The sequence below is a fragment of the Excalfactoria chinensis genome, chromosome 2 (assembly GCF_039878825.1).
Source record: "Excalfactoria chinensis isolate bCotChi1 chromosome 2, bCotChi1.hap2, whole genome shotgun sequence".
NCBI classification, from domain to species: Eukaryota; Metazoa; Chordata; class Aves; order Galliformes; family Phasianidae; genus Excalfactoria; species Excalfactoria chinensis.
In genome coordinates, this window is record NC_092826.1 from 65,977,657 (window position 1) to 65,992,482 (window position 14,826).

Sequence of the window (14,826 nt, forward strand, 5' to 3'; positions counted from 1 at the left end):
TTACTGTTTCTGATGCATCTACACAAATATTGATCATATCTGAGTGAATTTTAAGGCATTTATACAGAAAACATACATGTTCCTAAACACAATGGTATGAGTCTTCTTCCAAACACTTATATCTGCCAACATGCAAATTAAGTTGAGAAGATATTCTCAATATATTTGAACATTCATATTATTTTCAACTGCAGAAGAAAAACACAAAAGTTCCAAAATTGTGTTCTATAATCACAATGAGTGTTCAGAAATAATCTCTTTGAGGGCTCTTTTAACAGAAAAAATAGGAAAGCTTTAATGACAGAACAGAGACATGAGAAAGTAGACAGATATTCCATGAAGTTCTCCCTAAGCAATTTTCCATTTCAGAAGGAAAAGTGTTTAGGCTTGATAAATATTACTTAAAAGTAAAAAATTTAAAAATGACCATTTAGATTAGATTAAATTATTTATATGGGTGAAGTTAAAGGATATGTATTTGCATCTGTAACACAACATAATACAAGAACATTAATAAAGCAAAATGCGTGTCTTAAAATCTTTAAGAGCACATGCACAGGATAAGAGACATGCCCAACATGCCTTTGACAGTAGATACTAGTATAACTACTTCTTAAATACACAAAGTACCAAGACCGCCACTTGCTCCAATTCTGATCCTACAAAACAGATTTTTCCCCAGCATCCATTCAGACCTTATTAAATGCATTTAGTGACTTACAACAGCCACTCCTTGAAATAGAAAATTAATTTACAAAGTCTTTGTTTCCATAACAATAAGCAAACCTCACACACTGAAGCTGGCAGAAAAATGTCACATGCTCGTTTCCCCCCAGAAAGGTGTTTCATATGTAGCTAATAAATTAAATCATGCTGTACATTTCTGTGCTTGATAGTTTACGTGATGAGTGAACGCAGAGCTTTTCATTCTGATCTTTTATAATATTCATATAAGGAACTGTAAAATATTACCAAAAAGCCTCCTTGAAAATAATTACCAAAAAGCCTACAAACATTGTCCTATTTCACAGTATGTTAAGCTTTATTTCATAATTTCTTCCTCTTCACTGTATTTTCATTCCCTTTATTAAGGAAGGCTAAACTTGGAATATGGAACAACTATTTCTTTCAGCTAGCCCCCCAATGAAGTTATGGCTCAACCATAAGAGTCTGAATCCTATCCACAGTACTGAATATTTGCCAAGCACAATTCAAGGGACCATACAGAATTTTTAACATAGGGTGCATAAAATATAGTAAGAAACAAGAAAAAGCTTGAAGGTTAGCACGTCTTCAGATGAACACAAACCCCGTACTAAAAATGACTCCACTGCTGAGACAAGACATTAAGAATAAATGTTTTCTGACATTACATCTGAGACTTCAATCTCTGAGTGAAAATTTCCTTCAACACGAAGATTCCATATTATAAAGGAGCGAAATAACCAGTTTATCTTGAACATTAAAAACACTATCTTTTTAAAACTCATACTACTGAGCAACAGAATAAGCATGAACCAAAATGGATTTCACTATTTAAACTAGGAAGTAACTATTGCTATAGGTGTGCCCACATTAGTGTTAGTTACATCAGGCAATCCATCACCTTGATGTTTTAACATACCACTGAATGCAGATTTTTGGAGATGTTACAAATGTGGGGGAAAAAAAAAAAAAAGACACCACTAAAAGCACAAAGTCATTCACAAAAGCAGTAAATGAATACAGGAATCCTGTCTGCTAGGATTTCATCTAACTTCCTAGGAAGATTTCTACTTCTCTATTTATTTATTAATTAAGGATTTCTTAGGAAATATTACAATATGAAATGGAAGACAAGTCCTTAAGAGTGCAGAACAAGCCTCCTGAATATTTCATTAAAAGAGAGGATATAAAAAATACTGTGAATGTTCAGATTGGCTAGCAATACCTTCTCCCTGTCTGCAGCTGTTGTAATAGCCCCAACAACACACAGGAACTGAAAGAAAACAACAGGAAATTCTTGAATATGAGGCAAGGTTGCAGAGGTAGAGGTCATATTATATATACATATTATATATACACAGGTTGCTCCACAAGTATTGCCTCCTACTTATTTCCAGAGAAACTACAACAGATAGAAAAGCACAATAATTCAGAGCAAATCCTCAGCTACAAAACACTGTTTTTCAACATAGGCATCACCATTAGCTATGTATTTTCACCATGAATAAACAAGAGCCCGCATGTCACTCATAAAAATCTGTATGGCCATCTAGAACATGGCTTGCTGTTCACATCTCTGTTACCACAGCTGAAGTGCACCACCCACCACCTCACTGTGCTCACATACACTGTTTGGTCTCCATTAACATTCAGCAAGTGTCAATCAATGTCAGTGAGTGCCATTTTTTCCACATGGAGGAATTCAGTGACACACCTTTGCTCCACCTGCACTTCCATGTCAGATGCCATTCTCTCAGACTGTCCCTCTGCTGCCACCTGCCACACAGCAACAAAATGTGATGGAATATCAGTAGGAAGGTTCAATCTCTACTGCCATACCACCAATACCTTCTTCTGGTGTATAAATGTTTACACACAAGTGAGAGAGAAGGAGGGAGAGAAGGGAAGAGAAGGAGAAAAGGAAGCACCAGCAAATCTGAGGGAAAAATAAAAAGATCCTAAAGAAACATGCTGTCAAGAAGAGATGACTCAATTGCTTGGATGGAATGCTAAGAAAGTTCACATAATACCAATTAACTTTGTATAAACAAAGCATTTTTACTGCATCCACAACTATCTGAATCTTTTGTCCTTCAGCTTCAAGAAGCACCTAAGCAGAGTAGATGAGCTATGAGATATGTAGAAATTCAACATGCAGTCATCACCATCACATTAACACACCTATCAGTTCTTGTCACCCACAAAAAAAATGTCTCTCTAAATGATCGTGCTTCCTCTGAATAGAAAAGGCAGTATCTCTTCTGTCATAAGATGGGATGAGATACTTTTCTTCATTATTTTCAATTAGTTAGAAATGAAAAATACTCAGTAAATTTCAAACCACAACCTCACATCTTTTTCAATACATATTTATGTATGACGTTTCTTTAAGCATACCTCTCAGTCCAAGTGTTTTACACTTTAGGTACCAATGAAAATACTAAATTACACAGTGAAGGAAAGCTACTACTAACTCACAAAAGGTACCCTTCTATGGAACTGTCTCAATTCCATCAACAGAATAGATTCATAAACAAATAATTATTTCCAAAACAGAAATTTCAGATGGGATTATGATTTTCTCAGCTGCTTTCATCCAGACAGAAAACTGCAATCATATATTTTAATTGAGAAACCCATTTGGAAGACAATTTATTACTTTTATCTCTAGGGATGTAAGAAGCAAAAGGCCCCTGTGACCAAGGCAGGCAGGGTTCATTTCTTTTATTTAACAGCAATAGAGACAAATATGGAGATGGAAAGAAAATGGAGAATAGGAAGCGTATCAACTTTCTGGCATTGTGAGAATTCCTCTCTCTACTGAAAATGAATGCCATCTTTCCATGACTATTAGAGCCATTTAATGAATGAGCCTTACTAACAGAAAGTCCAAGATCTTGGAAAAAGACAGGTATCAGCCACAAGAAAAGCAACTGAGAGGGAATATTTTTGGATGACAGAAGTAGCAGATGAAGAATGAAACACATGTGAAGTAAGGATAAAATCCAAACCATTTATTTTCAGAAGGGTAAAAGAAGCTACATTTATGCCCCTACTGAAAAAAAAAAGAAAAAAAAAAAAAAAAAAAAAAAAAAAAAAAACGTACATTAATTTTAAACAATTTAAATGATCTGACCCATGAAATCAGAAATATTTTCATGACTGCTAATACTATATGCTTCAGACACTCTTGAAAGTGTGACAAAAAGAAAAAAGAGGCGAGACTCAGGGCTGAAAAATCAGAAGGTAAAGAATTGAAAGAGGAGAAATTTTCAACATATACCAGAATCACAATATTTCCTCTAAGAAAACAATTAACAATAAACAATCTAATACGTCTGGCACTTCTTTCTTACTTTCTAGTGCTGAAGTTGTAGTAAAGTATTATCTATACTGTTAACAGAAGACTGAAAGATATGCATCAGGTTTAAATAACTAGTAAAACTAGTTGTGCATCAACTTGCTTCCATTCCAATACTTTCAGTGGACAGCTTAACCAAGCAGTATAAAGATGAATAAGCTTTAATAGCACTTCTGTGAGCTATTTTGTCAGTCTCTATGGTGTTTTATGACAATGAATTTCCAATGTTATGTATCACCATGTATAAAAAATATCACTTTATTTATTTTGAATTTCCAATAGTTTACTTTCATTTAAACTCTAATTTTATAGCTCCAACTGTGCTTTACTTTTTGAAGAGTTTTGTACCCAGTTGGTATCTCTCAAACATGCTTAAAACATAAAATCCAACAAGATTAATTAATTCATTTGGTTCTTCAGCAAGATATTTGAATATCTAAACATCCCATTATTAGTCCTTTAAAAATTTAGTGAATCCATTCTGTAGCCTATATATCCCTCAGCCTACATGCAATACACAGAGAGCCAGAATGCAAAAAAAGAGGAAGCCTTGGAACAGCAATCACTGTTCAGCAACAGTCAAAACACTGTTGTGTCATCGGCACTGTTTTAGTCACAAATTAAAAACACAGCAACCTCCCAGCTGTCAGATGTAGCATAGTATATCATTGTAAAACAAGATGAGAAAGTATCAAAGCTCTAGCTTCAGTGACATACTGTCCTGTTTATACCAAGCAGATGTTTCTTGCCTCTTCATAGCATTGTCATCAGCCAAAGTCATGAATTGGTTTCATTCATTTTCTCTACTTATTTAAGATGGGACATGCACACAGCTCCAATACACCAACTTTTCTAGGAGATAAAAGATAACATTTTGGTTTCTGCACAAACCTGAGCCCTCAAGGCCTCAGTGCTACCAAAGGATACCAACATTCCTGTATTAAACTTTGTAAATGAAGCTCTCTAATGCAAATTCTTTCATAAATCAAATAGCAGCAACTTGTGATCTTCCCAATAACTAAGCTGTTTGCTCAAGGGGATTTTGAAAATTCATTTAACTACTTTGACAAAAGAAAGTTTGACTGCCTTTGAATTTGCTTTCAAAATTATACAGGTCAAGCTATTGCCCACAGAGTATTCTGGTTAACTTTGACAATGATGGATACCTTCATGACCATTTCCCAAATCCCTTATGCCTACACTTCACAACTGTCCTTAATGATGAATGACAGTCATCTGCATTGAATGACAATTTTATAGCACTCTCATCCCTAAAGAAATGGCATTATTATCACAGTTTCTTACTATAATTTATCAGAATGAAAAACATAGGGCCTCTGATTCCTAGATTCTTTATCAATGTGACAAATGCTAAACAGTTTTTTGAAACGTGGACTGTAAGAGATAGCAAATTCTTAAGTGCAGTATACTGCATTTTCATTAGTTTAGGAATGGTAAAATCTTACTGTTAATGAAAACACAATGTGGAGAAGACAGACTGTTTTGATTTGAAACAGGTTTGAATATCCGAGCTGAGTCTTGAATAAATGCACAACTGAGTTTTCTTTAAAAACAGCTACTGAAAAATATCTCTTAAACTGAAATCTTGTTCTCACCATTCACTGTGGAAATTTTCTTTTATTAGCAGAGGGTTTTTTGTTTGTTTGTTTGTTTTTACCGCATAGTTATATTTTCCCTATTTCAACAGGAACTGAAATACCCCAGTAAAAAGACTCTTTCCAAATGTCATCAAGATTACACTTTGTCAGAAAAAGATTCAGTTTAGGTCACAGTCCTTGGCACTGATTATTCATTACTGGAAGATCCAACTGAATTTATTATAACAAATAATAATAGCTTAGATCAAAATTATTGTTTCCATTACTGGAATAATGAATGTCCACATTCACAGACCAGGAGATGCTGTGTCCATGTTCTACAAAAACAGAAGCAAACTACCACATACAGAATAAAGTGTTGTACAGAATAAAGTACTCCTAACCCAAGAATTCTATAATCTAGACACAAATCTTCAAATAGAAAGAAACATGATGATAATTATATAGACAAGACTACCAAGAGCAATGAGAAAATACTGGTCAGCTTGGTGGGCAAGCAACAGTAGAATAATAGAATCATAGAATCACAAGGTTGGAAAGGACCTACAAGATCATCTAGTCAAACTATCCTCCCATTAACGTAGCTACAGCAAACCACTAAACCATATGTCAGAGCTCCTCATCCAGACGCCAGTAGCAACCTTGAGGCTTGCATTTTGCAAGGCATCACATTAGTGACTTCTAACAAGAGTTTTTAAGGAGAACAAATTTCCTAAGGCTTTCACAAATGTTCATAAGGAGCTCTTCCTGTGCTTGCAGGAAAAGTAAAAAATGCAACAGTTACTCTGAAAAAAAAAAAAAAAATAAGCAAGGGACAAACAACATGTCAAAGGAGAGGAAGAGCACCTTCTAATACAGGAGAAAACAAATGTTATTATTATTTGAACACAGATGGAAATGACTATGCCTTTCTAATAGATCCCACACAATATATTTACTGTATATCTCAGAAATATTTATCTATCGTGAGTTAAAGGGGGTAATTAGTTGTCAGAGGGTGGTAGCAAGAAGTATGTGAATGCTGATGCAGTAAGCATGTGTGAGCATGTGAACACGTTTTAGAAGGATGGGAAGAAAACTGCCAAGTGATATTGAGGTGAATCATAACAGGTGTATAAAAACCTACTACCAGATTGTTATAGACAGTGTTCTCCATTTGCTTATGCACCCCTCAACTCTAGAAGATTTGTGCATACTTATCTTTGGATTTGTGATATCTCTGAATCTATTTGCCTTAGAAAGTATCTAATTTTCTACTTACAGGCTGGTTCAGCATCTTTTGCGTTGTTCAGACATGCTCCTTGTGGAACAAACGGCATCTTCTCTGAGTCCTGCAGTAGCTTCAGAAATACCTTTCAGAGAGTAGAAATAATAATAATTTAGATTCAATTTTCTATAGACTACTTGTTTTAAAACTGTATGTAGCTTTCCATTGTCAGACAGTAGTAGTGGCTGCAGTGGCCACTCTGCTGGAGTATGACTATAAAATTATTCAAACTCTCTGGAAGAGGTATCCCCAGGAATAAAGGGCAAGAAATAAATTCCAATATATTCCACCTATAAAAAGTGTTGTCCTAGTCACCATCTATCTGATAAGAGTTTTCAACAGACTGGCTATGCGGCTATGCTTGTTTGACATTTTATGATCCTAAGCTGTGGCACGTGTAGGAGCTCATTTACTTTAGTTTTTATCAAGGGTATATGGGCAGCTTCAAGTCTTTTCTGATATTCAAGCTGGAAATTTATGGAAACAACTGAATCCACTACCAGAGTTCTAGTTGTACCATTGCCATTCTCATTCAGCAACTCATAAAGGTTCTTTGACATTGAATATGAAAAAGGACATTAATTTTAATCAATTTTAATGTATGCTTTGTTAGCAAAACGACTAGCATGCATGCTCCAGATTGGAACATGGTGCTCATTTGCTGATCTAATGAAGATTCTGTTATCTAAAAAACACTGTGTGAAACACCAAAATTATCTTATTTTAATAAATCTAACAATCTAGAAGTCTTCACTGGACTAAGATAATAAGGGTTAGATCTTCTTAAGTGAGGAAATACACACACAGCATAAAGAAGCTGATGATAATATTAAAATAAACAGATTACACCAATTTTACAATGAGATCTATTACTTAGTAAATACACTTTGCCAAATAGATTTGTGTTACACTCCCTACAGCATGCTTAATCTTGTTTCATAGTTCAATACACATAAAGTCCTTTGAATTTTACAGAGATGCATTTTATTTTTCAGTTTCTCAGCCTTGATGAAGCCTAGAGCAGCTTTCATAGTGACTTAGTTATTTAATACTCAGCCCACTTCTTGTAAACTCAAATGAAAATTAAAATTAAAAATATCTTAATCTGAACTGCAATTTAAACAGTGACCTGGGAAATTCAGATAAAATAAATAAATAACAGAAAATACAGCTACTGTTAGCATCTCTAATTGAATAGCAAAATTACAACCAAGATTTACTTTCTCTTGATGAAAGCCTTCTCTTCTCTGTTTGAGTTGAACTGCAAGATACCAATTATAACTACACTAAAACTTTCCAAAATCATTAAGAATGATTAAGAATCATTAAGTTTACTTCTTTCTGCAGAACTCAATACCAGCCAAAACAAAATAATAATAATAATCCCTTGTTTCTAAGGAATTTCTGCTATAGAAAAAATTAATTAATTAATTAATTAAAACCCTACAAACAATATGAAGCATTTTATTGTTGTGGAAATATATGTCTTGATTTGCTGAGCCCTGACTGCAATATAAACTAAATTTTGCTTAGTCAATATAATTGTCGTTTAATTGTCATTATTGATTGCATTTGTTACCTGTCAAGTTCCAGGGAACGCTTCCAGCCATTAGTAATTGCAGGGATAGAAGAAATTGAATACCTCCTGACATTGCTCTGTTAGACCCTGGAGGGAGATCCTGACTGCCCAAAGCCACATTCTAATTTGCTGCTTTGGGCCTGCTTGCAGGCAGCTCATCTGCACACTAAATCCGTCAAGCAAATCAAAGCAAACTGTACAAGCTAAAACCACAAAGAACTGCTGCCCTCTGGCTAGGACAGTAAATAATCTACAGGTTGTCACTTGCACATACTCAGTTCAGCATCAAAATTTCTGCTGAGGTTAAAGAAGAAAAAGCTGGTCTGTAACCATAAAGATTTTATCATGCACTCAAAAAAACAAAACAAAACAAAACAAACAAACAAACAAAACATTTTGCTAACATATACGCTATCCTCTAATATTTTAGCAAATTTTTTTTGCTCTCTTACTCTACAAATCCTGTGTGTATTTTAGCTATTTTTGCGTGGGAAAATGTTAATTGCTGTTTGCAGTTTGTTTACAAGAGACACTTGCAAAAAGAGTAGTCAAACTTGTGAGGGGAAAAGGAAAAGTAATATAGAAGACACAAGAAAGTCCCTGGGAAAAAAAAAAATAATAATAAAAAGCACATGAGATTAAGATCACATGGAAGTTGTATTGGGAAGATACAATCAGACTCCAATGAACACATCTTTGAGCAGAGAACAAATACTACGTACACACTGTTCTTATTAGAACCACCACAGGTAACACTCAAATACCCAAATCTGAAAATCTCCTTCTTAAAAATATTCATTTTTCATGTGAGTAATGATTATATTTTGTAAAATTCAGTTTATCTGAATTTTGTTCAGTGTCTGAGCAGTACCAATAGTACTCAGTATCCCTTGGAAGTTTATAATCTACGGTTATAACCCATACTAACCTTAAAGAAATTTTCCTTTTGCTATGTTTTCTATTCACATTATATTCATATTTTCTTCCAGGCAGCTCATGATTAATATAGCCTCCCAGAGCTACAGTGTTTCCCTAATTGGAATGAGGCACAAGCAGTCCTAGAAACATTCACTATGGATGAACACTGACCTGAGTCAATGGCTGGCCACCAACCTCTGCCATTTGCCAAAAAGGAACACTCCTGGCTGTGAAACATATATACACAGAGGAATCATAGAATCACAAGGTTGGAAAGGACCTATAAGATCATCTAGTCCAACCACACTCCCTTTACCATACCTACAGAAAACCCCTAAACCATATCTCCTAGCTTCCTATCCAGACACTTCTTGAACACTGCCAAGGAAGGCGACTCCACCACCTCCCTGGGCAGACTATTCCAGGTTCCTTCTAATGTCCAGTCTAAACCTCATCTGATATAACTTGTGGCTACGACTGGGTTTCCTCAAGTCCTGTTTGTTGCCTGGCAGAAGAGGCCGAGCCCCTCCACATCACAACCTCCATTCAGGAAGTTGTAAAGTGCGATGAGGTCTCCCCCAAGCCTCCTCTTCTTCAGGCTAAACAATCCCAGCTCCCTGAGCCTCTCCTCATAAGACTTGTGCTCCAGACCCCTCACAAGTTTTGTTGCCCTTCTCAAGGGCAATAGATAGGAAGATAGACATTTGACAGCCGAGAGCAACAGAAAACCTGTGCTCTACAGGAAAGGGTTTAAAATAAGAGGGGAATCACATGGCTCACTTCCAGCACTTGGCCCTGAGAACTGGCTGCATGCCTGACTCTGTAGGACCATCTCTGCCATTCCTGGGGATAGGGACAATGCTGGCTGTTGAAGAGGATAGCACTAGTGGCAAGTAGCAGCTACCAGTCAGGCAGCTTCTTTGAAAACACCAGGTTGTGAGCAGGTGTAGAAGATGCGTTGCCCTCTAGGAAAAAGATCTGAACAGGTGGCATTACCACAGTGAAACAGATTAATGTAACTGTGCTCTTATTAGACGTTAGAGAACACTAAACAGAAGTGAATCCCATTAGAGGCTATACACTGCTTCAAGGCCAAAATAGGTCAAGGCCTTTCTTGGGAAAGTTTTGGGGCAAATTGACTATTTCAATGAAGTGAATTTAAAGAAATTCCAATAACAGATATTTTGACACATCTTATTTTACAAAGTTTTAACGGTTTAGTACTCTCCTCAGTGCTAAGCAAGAAAGGAATTAGTTTTCAAAATTCAGAATTGACTGCAAGTTAATCATCCTCCAGAGAGCATTCGGCATATACATAGTTCCAGTAACCACCCTTCTATCCTATTTTCTCTCCTATCTTTAGATCATAAACATTATGAAGTACACAAAAACAGAGTTGGAAAATATTTTAAATAAAAAATAAAGCAAATATAATATTAGTGAGATTTAAACGTGTCAGGAACTTATTTTGTTAGAGCTTCAAAATTCTTTTGAAGAATGAATGGCAAACAGGTTTCCCTTGAAGTATAAGATTTTAGCAAGAGGAAATATCCCTCACATTAAAGAATAATGGTGAGCAAATGAGAGAACGAAAAGAAAGGATATAATAAAGATTGTAACACATTTGTTCCCGTAAAGTCAAAGTGCTTTGTTTTCAGATTGAATTGTTTGAATAGACTAAATAGCACTATTATGTGCTATCCATTTAGTTGCCAGTGCAAAAAGCTTTTGATAAGAAAATGGAATATGGAGGTTGTAATAACTAATGATGAGATACGGAGATGGCAGAAATCATCCTAAATTAATGCATTAAGTCTTCAAGCTGAAGAATGATACATCAATATCAGATACCATCTTTAAAGGTTTTTTATTTTAACCTTCCCTACGGAAAACAAGCTAAAGCAAGCTCACAACTGAATAGCAGATGAAGCACAACTAAAGAAGTCTCCAATTCTTCCATTGATAACTTCACATATACTTAACAAATTCTGCAAAGATGTCCCATAGAGATGTACCAGAAAAGTTTGTCAATATACACATTGCCTTAAGATCTATAAACTCTGGCAGTAAATACTATTCTTAATTACAGCATGTTAATCACCCTATATAATTTGAAAGAAAATTACAGGGTTTTCCAATCATTTTTACTTGTTTCACAGAATTATATAGAGAAGGGACAGCCTTTGCATTATAAACCTCTATTATATTTCTTTTTTTCTCCTCTTCCATTGCCACAGCAAATTTTTGCCACATTTGTGAGAGAATCATTAAGGAGGCTCTTTATTTCTCATTATAAACAACTCAGTTGTATAGAGCTTCACTTCAGAATCAACCATACATGTGCTGTCATAGTATTCTCTGAACTGCAGTTTAAAAACAGAATATTTACACTTATGGAGCCTGCTAAAAAGTCTGTTGTATATGAATACAGTCCTAAAGACATATCCCAGTGGATCACTTCAGGGTACAGCAGCTCCACTTGGTGGTGAATCTGTTCAATTAATTTCCTGAACAACTGACATTTGAGGTTATACTTACATTTATAAGGTTCTCTTTATATTTTTCCCCATAAATTATGTGTGAGCAGTGATTCTAAACTACTAACATCAAACTCAGAACTGTTGACAATTTCAAACATCCAACCTCATTAATTCCCATATGACTATCACACAGAATATGATTACAATGCATAATTAGCATCTGACAGGCCTTCAGAAGCCTCATCTTCAAAAAACTGGGAAAATTATTTTATCTGGGGGACTTTGTGTTGTAGATGACCACAATACTACAAAACATCTCATACATTTCCATGAAACAGAGGAAGATAAGACAAATTTCTATACAGAGATTATTGCTGTATATTAATAGATAATGCTTCATAGGTATCTGTATTTCATATATTGTTATTGGAGTGGGGTTTTTAATTGATATATATTTCAATTGTCTGTTAGAAATACTGTCCAACATTGTCTGTTTTTAACATTATAGCTAGTCATAGGAGCAATCAGTTTCACAAAGTGATGCTGAGTGAATTGCACCATCAAGTAAAAGTAGTGTAGTCTTTGTATCATAAAATACTGACATTAGTCTCCTATCATCACCAGAAGTAGAAAAAAGGTGTTATTTTCAAAATGATCTATAATCTTGATGTTTAAAAGTTATAGTCCAGGTAAAAACAATCCAGAAAACAGAACTTCTCACTGGTATGACTATTTACACAGATAAATTATAAAGTGATGAAGTAGAACAGAGTCCCCTTCTCTGCTCTGTTTAGTGTGTGCATATTTATATACATATGCATATAAATGCATGTATACTGAAGTGTTAATCTCTTTCTCTCTCTCTCTCTCTCTCTCTCCACCCCCTCACCCTCCCCCGGTACACACACAGTATTCCTTAAGAGATTTCCAGCATAGGTATGCAAAGTCCTAAAATTTAAATCTTTGTAATTCAAAAAGTACTTTCTGTATTTTCTGTATTTTTTCCCTCTCCCCATAGCTATCTGAACCAAACCTTCAACCTTACAACTTCAAAGTTCATTCAGAACAACAAAGGACACTTAGGACACCAATAGCAGCTTTGATCAAATCACACATAATTTTCCTTTGTTAAATGTGTGCCCCCAGTGGTGCAGTGGTATAAGCTGCTGCTTGCGGCACCGGAGGGCCTGGGTTCGAATCCCCCCTGTGGCGCAGGGGTAGAAGTGCCGCTTCGCTACACAGGGGGCTCGAAACCCGGGAGTTGGACTCGATGATCTCTAAGGTCCCTTCCAACTCGCACGATACTATGATACTATGAAATGCAGAAAAAAAAAAAAAAAACTTTCTATGAGTTACATAGTTCCTAGGGATTCACATCAGATTCTCAGCAAAAGTCACTGTAGTGGAGCGGCCTTTTATTTTAATAGTAACAGCAAAAATACAAAGTATAGATTTTGTCTTTTTTTTTTTTTTTTTTTTTTTTTGTCTGCTTTTTTGTATGTTGTTTTTTTTTTTTTTAAACAAGCTTCTCAGAAAAAAAAAAAAACTGTTATGAAATATGATAGATACAATCAAGGACAAATAGAAGCAAATACAAGATTCTCTAAAAAGAAAGCATCATTACAAAAAAAAACTAGATATACCTCTTCCAAGGTGATGTCAGAAATTCCATAGCCAGCCACGTGTAAATGATGAAGGCTTTGATCTAAAGCCTGGAAAAGACCTTTAAAAGAGGTCTTATCTGCCCTTTCTGGAATCACATAGGTTAGTTCAGTCCCACTGTTCTCTTTCAAGAAAGCTTCTGGGATGTGTGTCTGTACCAATGATGTGACCTGTACAACATGCTTAGGACCCTGGATTTCAAACACAGAGGGCTATAAGAAAAACAATCACAGATAAACACACACACACACACCAAAAAAAAAAAAAAAAAAAAAAAAAAAAAAGTGTTAGCAGAAGCAAAAAGCTTGATGGTAGAATTTATATAAGAAAATCTGCATTGATGAAACTGTACCATCTAACCTGGGACAAAAGGCTACCTCACAGGAAAAAACACTGAAATTTCAGTTAAATCCTTAAATTCATCATATTCAGAGATGTCCCTGTATTCTTTTAAGTAAAATACTACTAATAAATAAGAAGTAAGTTGATTAAAACCTGTTTTGCTCTCTCTCTGTCATATATTACTTTCTGGTGGGGAAGAATATGTGTAGAATATCCTTGGAATATAACCAACTATTACTTGGCAGGCACTGTTAAGTTTTGCACAATACATTTTTGGTATACCTTTTTTATGAGCGTTAGACTGTGTCCCTGGCCATATGTTTCTCTCAGATAAGAAGGAGAACCGTAGCACCTCAGTTGGCCCTGTTGCAGAATGGCAATGCGATCGCTGAGCACCTCTGCCTCATCAAGATGGTGAGTAGTAAAGATCAGTGTGCAACCTGCATCAGAAAGATTAGTACATCTACAAATCCTTGCTCCCACAGAAATAAATCTGCCTTTTGGGAAGATACTTTAACCTTGAGAGAATGTGTTTCAGGTCCCTTCAAAACAAAACCCAAGACACAAACAAAATCTCTATTCAAGATTTACACTCAGTGGGTACTCTAGACTCAGGTCTAAACAATCTTTGCCTTTCATTATACATAATGTCTTAATACTGCCTACTATAAGCTCAAGCTACTCTATAAGAGGTTGAAGGATTCCTTAAAACCACATAACAGCAGTGTCTGTTTCCATGGATTATTCACTGTGGTTTATTACACCTAATTGAGTGTTCACTTGCTGAAAAGCTGGACTCAAAAAATTAATGTTTCAGACTGACTGATGAGTCTATCATCATTAGGAAAACATATCCACCCACATACAGATATGTCCAAAATGGGAAATAAAAA

At 35.4% G+C, this 14,826-nt stretch overlaps 1 protein-coding gene across 1 annotated transcript in view; it reads right to left on the bottom strand.

Moving 5' to 3' along the window:
• Positions 1-14,826, bottom strand: part of ABCA13 (ATP binding cassette subfamily A member 13) — a 169,735-nt gene that overhangs the window by 75,060 nt on the left and 79,849 nt on the right. The window contains exons 33-35 of the mRNA XM_072328092.1: positions 14,216-14,373; positions 13,573-13,803; positions 6,947-7,037 (exon numbers count right to left, since the gene is read on the bottom strand). Coding sequence (XP_072184193.1) covers positions 6,947-7,037; positions 13,573-13,803; positions 14,216-14,373 — 480 coding nt within the window. The remainder of the gene's footprint in view (positions 1-6,946; positions 7,038-13,572; positions 13,804-14,215; positions 14,374-14,826) is intronic.